Source organism: Aythya marila (assembly GCF_965140915.1).
Source record: "Aythya marila genome assembly, chromosome: 10".
Lineage (NCBI taxonomy): Eukaryota > Metazoa > Chordata > Aves > Anseriformes > Anatidae > Aythya > Aythya marila.
The window spans coordinates 6,696,158-6,708,675 of record NC_139051.1 but is presented as its reverse complement, the minus strand read 5'-3'; the positions used below and the strand labels follow the sequence as shown (position 1 = coordinate 6,708,675).

The following is a 12,518-nucleotide window of genomic DNA, read 5'->3' as shown; positions in this document are numbered from 1 at the left end:
CCTAGAGCAAGGTGATGGGCTCAGAAGAGGCACGCGAGGGGCTGCTTCCCCAGGGCTGCCCAGCTCCTCCGAGCTAGCAGCAGGAAGAAACCGGCCGTTGCAGTGCTGCACCTGTCTGCAGGCACTGGCTTTGTTCCCCAAGGCAGGATTACCCTGATTTTGCTGCTCCTCAGACTCTCAGGGAGCATCGCAGCCCCCCAGACAGGTGTCTGATGGCAGGAGCCCACTCCCCGACTCCGAACACACATGGGGCAAAGCCCGAGACTCGCTCAGCAGGGCTGGTTTCATGCCGCCAGACTTTGAAGTGAGTGCAGCAGCTCCCACTCCGACCAGGGAAAAGTGTGCAGGCAGAGAAAAGAAACGTGCCAGCCACATACATCTCACACGCTGGCTTCTGTCTTACCGAGGGGTTGAATTAATCTCCGCATATGACACAGACGCGAGCGCACAGGGTCTGACATGCCCGCGATTTGCGAGGGAGCGCACCCCGCGCTTCTGCCTCCCCGCATTAATGCGAGCTGACAACGGCACAGGCCTGGGCTCACGTGACTTTAATCAGCGCTGCCCTAAGCCATCAGAATCACATTAATTATTTCAGGGCTTTCTTTTGGGAGGAACGGAGACCTCGTATGGAAAGCGGGAGCCTTCTGCTCAGACCCTCGGCGAGGCTCGCGCCCAGCTCTGCAGCAAGGAGGCGAGCGCCCAGCCGCGGGTTTTGGCACCCGGGGGGAGTGTCGGTGAAGTTTCGCACGGTCTCGCAGCACAGCAAAGACCTCATGCACTCTGCTTCCCCAGAGCTCTTTTTCTCCCTTCCTCTCATCAGCAAACTGGAAACTTTCAAGCTTAAGTGCTCCACTCCCTTTAAAAATAAAGCATTTCTTTTCGTTGCATATAAATAGCACTTTAATTTTTTCCCACAATATCATGCACGGAGCTTTAATGACACTTTAGCTCACAGCTTGCATGCTATTAGCTAACATGCCATCCGGCTAACAGCTTTACATGGAAATAAGATCAGGAGGGACAAGGAAATGCCCAATTTTTTTTTCTTCTTTGCAATAACACAACTCACACCTGCAGCACGATCCTGCTCAGAAGGAAAATGCCTCCAGAGCAGGCACTCGGAGAGCTGCCTGCATTCACAAGGAACTGCAAACACGCTCCAGTCGGGCTTTGTCTTTCTCGGCAAGGTACACGCTGTCACATTCTGTCAATAATTCAGCCGAGGGTGCTCAGGAAAACTCAGGGAGTTAATGGAAAAGGTCAGTGCCTACAAACACCCGACAGAATCCGCTATCTGGCAAGAAGGTGGAGCCTCCCATCTTTCCAAAAGGAAACAATAGCTCTTTTTTGGGTAAGTTAAACAGGAGAGAAGCTCATCTGCCAGGGAAGGGGATCTGTAAACCTGAGGCTTTATTTGCAAACCAGCCCCTCTTCTGCACTGCATCCCGCTCTCATCTCCCCATGCAGCACAAGCTGTGCAAGGTAATCACGGCTGCAACAAAAAGACAACTTAAAGCAATCAAAGCCCGCAACCAAAACCATCCAAACTCACCCCTTCCTCCCTCAAAGCAGACAGACAGACAAAAATAATAGGTGGCAAAAAAAAAAGTGCTTACCGACTTTGGGCTCTTCTTTGGGACCGGCAGTCCTGAAAAATGGCAACAAGGGAAAAAAAAAAAAAAAAAAAAGAGCGTTAGCAGCGAAACGTTACCTTCCCTCACAGAAAAAACCGCCTAGGTGTTTTCATCCGAACGTGGCCATCTGCAGAGTTAGGTCAGCTTTCCCCCTCGCGCCGGAGTTCCCAGTCTGTTCATATCGAATCAAAGCCCGGGGAGAGGCAGCGCGAGCGCGAGACGGGAGCGAGGGCGCGGGGGGAGCGCTGGCGCTGCATTAGCTATGCTGCCTTGTGCCGCAGCAGCCGGCAGGCTGCGAGAGAAACCCACAGCCCGCGGCAGGCGCCGAGCGAGCCCCAGCACCCGGGCAGAATCGCCAACGCTCCCCCCTGGCTTAACGGGAGCCTGGGCGCCCAGTGAAGCCGGTGATGTTTGCCTTTTGACGCGATCGCCTTGTCGATTTTTACTGGGCCAATCACAGCAGCGCAGGGGGAACAGGTTGATTTTTTAAAAAGTATTTCTCTGGAAATAGATTTTTTTTTTTTTTTTTTTGGATAGAAAAATCCTACATCGGTTCGAGCTGGGAGGTGCCGGCTGGGCAAAGGAAAACAAAAGCACACGGGGGAGTGAGCTTTTATCCCTAAAAGCGTGAAAGCCACTGAGAAAACATGTTTCCTTCCTGTCCATCCTAAGTACAAATCTTTGAAGCCAGAGATTTTATCTGTTAGCTACAATTTCAGGGAGCTGTGGCTTGAAAGCAACACTGCGACTGCCCTGACCCTGGGGGGGTGCTGAGGAAGAGGGGGGCTTACACAGGTTGGAGGCGATGCTAAGGGAGGAACAACTGGGATGGCAAGAGAAGGTTTTTTCAAGGACAATTCTGCGTTTTGGAGCTGCCTCTTACTCGCTCTGTGATGAGCGTGAGCCAAGGAACTCAAGTGGGATTTGTACCGACTACTTCTGCGTGGCTCCGTTCCCAGCACAGGAGACGTTTGTCCGGGGGATTTTACCCCAAGTGCAGGAAGAGCTGTCCCCTGGGCACGCCGCACAGCGTCCTCCTTCTCCTCTGCTGCCAGAGGAGAGGGAGCCCCATTTTGCTCTGCGTGGCACTCCAGAAAAGAACCATAAACTAAAGCACAGATTACCCTCCACACTAAGTGCTCAGTAATTCAGACGTCTGAAATCTGCTTTTGTCTTTAGGATGTGATTTATGTGGCATTTATGCCACATTATGTTTTCTACTTCATGCATTTTGTCTGTGCTAAAAACCATGCCCTCGTCTAACTTTTGCACAGAGAATAAAATAAGTGATGCAAGCGAATTACAAATGTGCCTGGGAAGAAGCTAATTTTAAGGTAATTAGGGAAATGTTAGTTCTGAATAGAGAAGATCCACAATTAAAAACGATAAACAGAGCTCACTTTGCTGCCTGCTCGCAGACTGGGATGAGAACTGCAATGAGCATTTTAAATGAAATGTTTTCTGCTCTTGAGGAACATCCGCGCTCTGCACGTCACTGCGGAGCACTCCCAGGCACAAGCAGATACCCCTCCAGGCACTGATTGATCGAGGGACATGGGAACATCAAAACTGTCTGAACTGAACAACCGAGGCTGCAGCTCCCTTTCTGCTGGCCGTGACTGTGTTTGCATAATGGACTTCAAGAGTAAAGCACTAATAACGTGCATGGCAAGCCACATTTTTAGCAGGCATCATTTATCACAGACGGAAGCACACGGACAGGAATTCTCTCTTCCCCCTCCTTCCACATGCATGCACACACGTTTACTCTTCCTTTCCAAGAGATGCTCCTTCCTATTAAATCAATAGGTAGGACAGAGCTCCATGCATGCACGCACCCTTGGCAGAGCAACATGAGCCTGAAGAGGCATTGCAGCAATTTAAATGCTCCTCGCAAATTACAAAGCGGAGATGCAGCTGGGCTGTCGGTTCAAACTGTACCAGAATTTAGGGTATTGCATCACAGCCATTAGATGTTAAAATTTACTAACTACGAGCTACTGAGCAAACCTTTTCTTCAAAGTTTGTCGTTAATTTTAGCTTTTCCAATCTAAAAGAGATGGAAAATGGTTGAAAAATGATGGAAAATGCCCACAAGGCCACTGTTTGGCAGGTCCTTCAGAGGCTGATGAATTTTAGCAGTGTTACTGCTCTGTACCAGTGTTTGCTGCAGAATTTGCAGTAATTGACTTTTTACTAAAATGAGTGGCTGCAGAACACGTCCACAAATATTGTTAGCTGTTCGTGGGACAAGCTTACAGTCAGGGGAATAACGTGCCTGTACATTTCCCTGTAACGAAGTTATTTATTCACCTAATTAGGGACTCAGTTCTTGACGCAGCAGGCCAAACGAGCAAATGATAGGTGTAACATGTAGTTTCCATGCTCAGATGATGGAAAGGATGTGCTATTTAACAGTGACGAACGCAAAGCACTTGCATAAGCCCCAGCTCCTGGGAGCGCCACAAGCAAGAAAATGATGAGCTTTTCCAGAAGCTTACGGCACACAGAAGTGCCCACGCCTCTGAATTCGGGGTGGTGTCAGCTCTGAATTACAACGTTCATCTTTCTGTTACATTAACCGCATCCCATCGCCGCCCAGGCACTGCTCATGCTGTGCCTTGCCTGGCTGTGCGCATCCTGGAGGCTGCCCATCCGCTCCTGAAGCCCTCCCACAAGTTTCCAGAGGTAAATGGATCACACCTGGACTTAACACTTTGCATCTCCCTGGCATTTTTGCCAATTTTTGGTGCTCAGAGTCATGTCATTCACATCCCCAGCTAGAGGAGCCACAAGGCTTTGCTACCTCTCCCCCCTCAAATTTGACAAGGGAGCAGTAATGGTTGTACCAACACTGTTGGCAGCGCAGTTCCTCTGTGATTTAATCCACGTGGACATCTCCAACCAGCACGGTAAAAGCATCTCGTGATCTTGGGGGCTTTTGGAGGTGCAGATGAGAGCAGTGCAAGCGAGCGGGGCTGGTGTCATCACAGAGTTAACAGTGTTTTAAAACAAACCAGCACATCTGGTAAACAATGTCAATATGACCCAAACCCCCTTGAATGGGCTCATTGTAGCTACTTACAGAATGTGACTGGAATTAAATTAATTAGAAAACACAAATTACTCTCCTCTAAATAACAATGTAATAAAGCAACTGCTTAATGAAAAATACCAGTGATCAGCGAGCAATCCACAAGCACAAAAAAAGGGATTGTAATCACACTAAATTCGCAGACTCGTCAGTAAGGGAAGAAAGGCTTCATACAAGGTTAGTCAAAAATGAGTCAGATGCAAGGATCTAAATTAAACTAATTATCACACAGATTATTACATTTATCTTAACAAAACCTCTCTCTTTTTTCTCCAGTACTCCCTAAAGCTCTATGTACAGCTGGCTGCATCCATCTGCTCAACTATGTTTTGTAACGCAGGGAAAAAAATGCAAATCATGAAGCGAGTTTTGTACCATGACTCCAGCACTCTTTATGCCTTTACCCATCACGGGCAATATTCTGCTGCGTGACACCGAATTATGCTGTGAATGATGCAGTGCACGCAGTAAGGTCGCAAGCCAGTTCCTTTCATATCATTCAGCGTGTGTTAATTCTGCAGGCCTCTGCGGTAAACCTTTAGGTGCTGGGAAGCTGTGAGTACCCCGACCCTACATGCTATGGGATCACGGGGGAGCCCAGGGACATAACGGGGAAGTCACCCCCAGGTGTTGCTGTTTGTAACATGCAGTGGTCCTCAATCTGTACAGGAACATTTTTTCAACCCTTTTGTCTTTATGCAACCAAAGTAGCATGGGCAGACCACAACATGTGGCAAATTGTGTTTCATTGAGCACGTACAGAACGCGATATTTAACTCCAAATCTGTACCATAACCTGGGCCGGACTCTGGTGACAGACCTCAGAAGACCACAGATGTTCAAAAATTACCCAGATGGACACCAGACACATCACATTTGAGACACAGCAAATTAAAATGATCAAAGGCTGAGTCTGAAGGAAGACATCCAGTCATCCCCTCTGTACAGCTCAATTACGTGAAGGTCAGTTGGAGTGAGCACTTCTTCTTCTACCACCAACAAATATATATATGTATGTATATACATGCATAAAACACACACATATATATGTTATAACATATACATGTAGATATATGTACACACACGTAAAATATAAGTATATATTTATGATATTATAGGTATATTATGGTGTTATAGGTACGTATACCTATGTATGTATATAGGTATGTATTTCAACAGGGTTCCAGCTGAACTTGGAGCAACTCAGTACCAGTTTGCACAACCCATCCACAGGACAAAGGTGCTTGAAGTCGCTAAGAGCCCACCCAGAACCTAGATATATCATCTTATTTATTGCTAACAATCTCTGTGGCAACTGCTCAACGCTTTTCAGTCTTTGCGTGCTTTTGCAGACAACGAAACAGAACAACTGAGAGAAGATCTGTGCTTCCCAGGACTGTTTAACATTTCCAATCAGGACACCCTGTGGACCACCTGCATCCAACAACAAAAACGCGGTAGGTGAGTCCAGGTGAAGAGGTCACCCATTTGGTTTTGCCTTTATGTGGTCTGCAGCCCAGAATGCACAACAGCTGAAAATTAGGAGGAGATGAATAAAAACACAAGAAATGAAACATTGCAGTCGGTGTCACAAGGTTAACGTTTGCAGAGAAAATATTCCTGCTTGGGAAAAAAACAACAACTAGCTTTCTAAACACTGTGCTGAATAAAAGCCAAAGGCTGTATCAAAGGGAACAGACACTGTGAAAGATGAGGGGTAAAGTACCGGAATCAGGGGGTGCACAACTGTATATGGCATTGCACATTGATCGCTATTTTCTGTGTGCAAAAGAAGGAACTCTAAATAATTAACACTAATGGCCATTAGTGCTGCTGGGGGCAGGGGAGATGAGGTGGTAGTGACAAAGCAATCCCCTTGATTCTGTATAATCCACTGCCAAAGAATTTTTAATAAAGGACAAAAACTATCTAACAAAAAATGGAGGGAAGTTGATCTTTTCCAGAGTGAACAAAGATCAAGGAAATGTGCCAGAATAATTGGCAGCAAGAGACCCAAGTCTGCACACAGCTGTAAGGAGCTCCACCAAGAAGAAAACCCCTACCTTGTCCCTGGCCAACTTTCCTGCCCATCATTGTGATCTGCATAACAGGAGCATCGCTGTGCTAGCAAAAAAAAAAATCAGCTCTGCAACACAAGCTTTAAGTGAGAGAATAATTTACACTGAAGGAATTTAGCCCTGCCATAAATCAAGTTTGGTAGCTATCAAATAAAGTGAAAAATGCCACGTTTCTGATGCTAATGTTGAATGCTAATGCTAAGAATAAATTGTTTTCAAGAGACCATCTCGGGCATTATTAACCCACTGGCACTAGCAAAAAGCATAATGAGGCATAGTATATTATCACCATTAACAAGAATTTCAGCTTTAGGTGCTCTAAAGATGTTTAATTGTATTAACTTCAATTAGTCATTCTCGGTCAGGATGCAAAACAATTCCCTTCATTTGCAAATCCAGTCATATTTGCAGCGTCTCAAACCAGAACCGACTGCAGAAGTGGTAAAGAAGATATAGCCCAATAAAATGCTATTTAATTACTAGGAAAATATAAATTTAACTATGTAGTAAGATACATACGGTAAAGCCAAGACAGTAAGATAATAAAGTGATTGAGAATTAGTGCAACCATTACCCATCCAGCCAATGGCTGGAAGCATGTCAGCAGTTGTTAGAATTTTATTTATGAAGCTCATTAAATGAAGAGTTTTTCCTAAAGCTTGAGCGGTTGAAGTCATTTGCTTAAATGAAAATCTCTGTTAATATTTAAACAAATACGTACACACACATTAAATTTCTTAAACCTCAGGAATTTGAGAAGGTGAACACCAAAACTGTAAAGTAATTAGAAACCTTCATGTCCTTTATATATATGTGCATGTGTACATAATATAAATTTACACGTGTACATAATATAAATTTATACGTATTTCCATTTACTATAAGTGCCTATGCATGAAGCTACTTACCCTTTAGCACAAGCCCACAAAACCTACGACTTGCATCCTTTACTTCCTGAAGTTAAGCAAAATAAACCAGGGGTTCAATTTCTAGCTTGGAAAGGCTCAGTCCCAAATGCCATCTCCCCAGCTGACTGTCCCAGAGCATGGCCATGCAGGCATCAAGGGGAGGTGACACTTGGAAGACCACCTCATGTGCCTCCCCGAGCTTAGCACGGAGCACACTCCTAGAGGAAAAAGCTTATTTTGCTGCTGTCACATCCAGAGCTACCTCCCGAGGGCATTTGTCTTCAGACTTATTGCAGCACAGTTACAAGGTGTAAATCCACATGCTCAAACCTGTTTGGTTTATGGCAGGTTCTCGTATTTCATATTTGGTCAGCAGCTCGTACAAAGGGGATGCCTGCAAATAGGGCCCTCCTGGCATTAGTTTGCTGTTGCTATTAATAAGTAACATCCCTTAGTAATATGCTAATATTCACAGAATGCTCAGCCAGATTCTGTCCTGGGGTGTGCACATGCAAAAACTGCACACCAAGACAGAATTTTTACTAGAGGACAACAGATTTGCCATGACTTTATCGATTTAAAATACACTTTTCTATAAAAATAAGTCAGTAACTCAGTACACTTCTATGTATGTAGCTGTGTATCTCAGAAACTAACCCTTGAGGATAAAGATGGAGTCAAAACTTCTGGGGACCCGTATCCGCCTGCCACATCCCTCCCAACATCACCTCCCTGTGTCCCCAGTATCCTTTACCAGCTGCTCCAGTGCCCTGAAATTCAGCCTCCTCCACCCAGTTCCTCTGGTCTACCTGCCTGCCAGCTCCCCCAGTCCAAGACATGGCACGCTGCAGGCTCCTGACAACACAAAAGGCACTGCTTTAAGAGGGGCGTAAGGCTGGTACAGTCCTAATTACTACCACCATCACACCTGATCAAGGAAAAAAAACACAGAAAGGAAGAAAAAGGAAATCCTGATGCTGGGTAGGGAAAAAGAAATAATAAAAATCCACAATTAAATTCAGAAAAGACTTAGAAACACAAGGGTATATATTTAAAAACAAGCTGTCTCAGAACAAAACCATCCACTAGTACATTATAACACTATCTTTCTTCCTCAGTTTTGCCTACCTGCTATTGCTTTTAATGACTCTCCCAATGTAGTTAATTACAGTGATAAACAAAGCCCTTTCTTGGATTTCTGATAGCTCATTAATTCTGTTATGACTGGTTATTATACTGCCAAATCAGGGCAGCAGCCACCGCATCCACCTGCAGGGTGGCTGATAAAAACTCCTTATTTACAAGTACACTCACACCCAAATGCCACACAGGCAGCACGAACGGGTAGGAGGAAAAACTGGGCGGAATAAAACCCTCTGAGCTGCACAGCTCCAAGTCTGCTCCATTTCCCGCTGTGCAAATCCTGATGAAGATGTGGGAGGCCCATCTCTAGTTAAATCTGCCTTATCTAATGCCTAGTACTAGGTTCTGCTGTGCCACCTTGTGTTATAGCACATCGCATTTGATAGAAAACAACGCTGCGTGGATTTGAGTTGCTCCACTTCTACCGCTTCAGTATTTTATACCAAAACCAAATCAAAACATAAGGCAAAAAAAAACCCTACAACTTTCAAAACCTCAAGCTGGGGAGAACAAAAGGCTTTGGGAAGCATTTCAGAGCTCGTGCCTTCCATTTGCTAAGCAACCTCCAGTTTTGTTCTCATCTAAGAACGAGCTGCTTTCTGAAAGATAAGGTGGTTCATGCAATAAAACATCCCGATGAGATTTCAGACATTTTTTTCTCCCAGCATTCAGCGATTGATTTGGTTTCCTTCCTGATTTTAAAGCAGATCCAGTGTCACAGAAAGGCAGCCAAGTGTATAACGTGCACAGTGCCGCTATCATGTTGTCAGCGTGCAACATTACACGAACCTGAAATGATGTTGTTAATCCAAATATGTTAATTGCTCATCTCCTTAATAATCAAAGTACAGGCTTCCTCCTGGCCTCCAGGCACACTTCATGAAATGGCTCCAAACTTTAGGAAATTATCTCAGCCCTTAAAATTAAGGCAAAGCGTGTTACAAAATGCCACGCAATGAATCAGCAACTGCTCGGTGCTCTTCTGCCCTTCCCGGCGACTCTGGAGCTCGGTGACACACATGTCTTGGGGACACGAGATGCGGCACAGAAAGGCCGTGCTGCCACAGAAATGCAGGGCGACTGATGCAAAACTAACACTGACCCAAAAAGCAGATTTCCTGCATCTCTCCATTTGCTTACTCATTTCTAGAAGAGCATCAGTGCAAACGGAGTTAATGAAGGGTGGCTGAGGGGAAAACACTTGTGCCTCCAACGTCCTACAGATCAGAGTCAGCACTTTGCATGCCCCACACCAGCAAGAGCTGGAAATTCTGCAGGCAATGAAAATGTCCACATTCCAGCAATGCCAATTTTCCTTCGTTATCAAAATTGCAATATAATATAGGACAACGAAGCTGGTGAGGGGTCTGGAGAACAAGCCCTACGAGGAGCGGCTGAGGGAGCTGGGCTTGTTCAGCCTGGAGAAAAGGAGGCTCAGGGGCGACCTTATTGCTCTCTACAGGTACCTTAAAGGAGGCTGTAGCGAGGTGGGGGTTGGCCTGTTCTCCCACGTGCCTGGTGACAGGACGAGGGGGAATGGGCTAAAGTTGTGCCAGGGGAGTTTTAGGTTGGACATTAGGAAAAACTTATTTACCGAAAGGGTTGTTAGGCATTGGAACAGGCTGCCCAGGGAAGTGGTGGAGTCACCATCCCTGGAGGTCTTTAAAAGACGTTTAGATGTAGAGCTTAGGGATATGGTTTAGTGGGGACTGTTAGCGTTAGGTCAGAGGTTGGACTAGGTGATCTCGGTGGTCTTTTGCAACCTAGACAATTCTGTGACTCTGTGATAAAGCTGTTGGTTTTTGGAGTCAGGTGCTCATAGGGAAGATCTGCATTGTTTGAAGTTTCTTAACCTTTGGGGTTTTGAAAAGGCAATTAATACGAATACTAGAGGCTTGGGATAAAAAGACAGAATAATACTTAGTATTTTTTGTATCTGGAATTTTGGGGCCTTAAATGAAGTGCTTGGGCTTACTGAGGTTGATATTTGAATTTGTCTCTTCCTATTTCAACTGGATGCCTTGCACTGAGAAACTCCAGCATGACCTGGTAAGGCTAATTAATTAGTTCCTGCAAATGCACTGTTTGTATGAACATTAGTAACGCACATCGAACTCTAAGGTGCCTCGACAAGCTACCAACAATTATCCTTTGTGGCTACAGGCATTTGTAGGCATTCAAGACCTTGCTGAAACCCTACTGCCTCCTGGAGTCTAATGGGGGCCTTGCCATGAACTTCAGTGACACCAAAACTTCATGGTTTTGGTAAACACAGTTGTCCCGAGCCTTGCAAATTCAGATCATCAAACCCAAACGGTTAATGTCACTAAGATTAACACCTGTAAAGCACTTTGAAGGAGAAAAAACACTGCATAATCCCCAAATATTACATTATTTATAAGACGACCTGATTTTAAATGTAAAGTTTGGCTTATTTTTATCACAAAGAAAAACAAGTTCCTGCTAGCTTGCTTTACAAAACCAATTACCAGTGATCAGTGTATAGTGCTGCATAACAATACGCTGCATTGCCCCAAAAAGGCACATCTAATGCTCCGGAGCTGTTCAGAGGAAAATTAACTTGCACAGTGCATCGAAATGCATGCATATAAGCAATCCTAATAAGGGCTATGAACTTCAAACTTGTTATTAAAAATACCAGAATGTGTAACGTTTCCTTTATTTCATCTTTTCTTGACTTGAACTGATTTTTGTACCTGCTCCTTGATATACTGGTCCCTAATCAGAATAAGACTGTAAGAGAATGGTAAATGTGACATCAAAACTTGCTTTAAACTTGTTTTAAAGTCTCATCAGCTTTTTTTTTTTTGGCCTTGTTTGAATATAATTCTGTTAAACAGAGAGAAGAGAACAGCTAAGACTGACTCAGTAGCTTGGAAAAAAAGATGCATCTACTCCCAGTTAAAGGTTCTCCAAGCTCAGCTCCTCTCCTGCACTGCAACTCATGGAAACTAGGCAGCTTGTGTGGAAATTATATTAAACCTGATGTTTACACATGTTTAAACCTGGTGTTTACACAATGTGTTTGTTCTAGGATTATCTATTTTTTGAAAACAGAAAGATAACATAGCAAACTGTTTAAAAAATATTTCATTTTTTATGCATTTTGTAGACAAACTTAAAAACTTTACTTATCTGATTTCCTTCCACAAAGGCAAATCTATTTAAAGGAAATAGTAACAAAATTAAACAACGGAAAGTGATCGATAGCAGATTTTTAAATGCCAAGTAAGTTCCCAATTAAATCAGGAAATACTAAGTCTGGAGTCATAAAGCAATGGCCCTGACATTACAAAAAGGAAAAAAAAATAGAAAAATAAATCTTGGCATATGTACATATATTTCTTTAAACATGCTGCAATTCTCATTTTTAACATAATTTACTAAATAAATACGTGCACCTGTGAGCTATCAAAAAAAAAATACATCCCCACCTGTTACTTCTGGATGGTGTTAGTAGCACTACAGTATCAGGCATTTTACAGTGTGCGTGTCAAAATAACCTGCACAGAGTGACAAACTGCTGAGAGCCAACAGGCGTGATGGGAGACACCTGAGCAGAAGGCACTGGGAGCACTGGGAGCTGGTGGTGGTTGACAGAAGGGAAGGAGGCTGAGGCAAGAAAGAATTGAGAAGA

The 12,518-nt window shown here is 44.4% G+C and overlaps 1 protein-coding gene across 19 annotated transcripts in view; it reads right to left on the bottom strand.

The window, feature by feature from the left end:
- MAGI1 (membrane associated guanylate kinase, WW and PDZ domain containing 1) overlaps window positions 1–12,518 on the bottom strand; it is a 319,962-nt gene that overhangs the window by 35,488 nt on the left and 271,956 nt on the right. For all 19 annotated transcript variants that reach the window (XM_082767897.1, XM_082767896.1, XM_082767900.1 and 16 more), the window contains one exon: window positions 1,620–1,651. In XM_082767897.1, coding sequence (XP_082624023.1) covers window positions 1,620–1,651 — 32 coding nt within the window. The remainder of the gene's footprint in view (window positions 1–1,619; window positions 1,652–12,518) is intronic.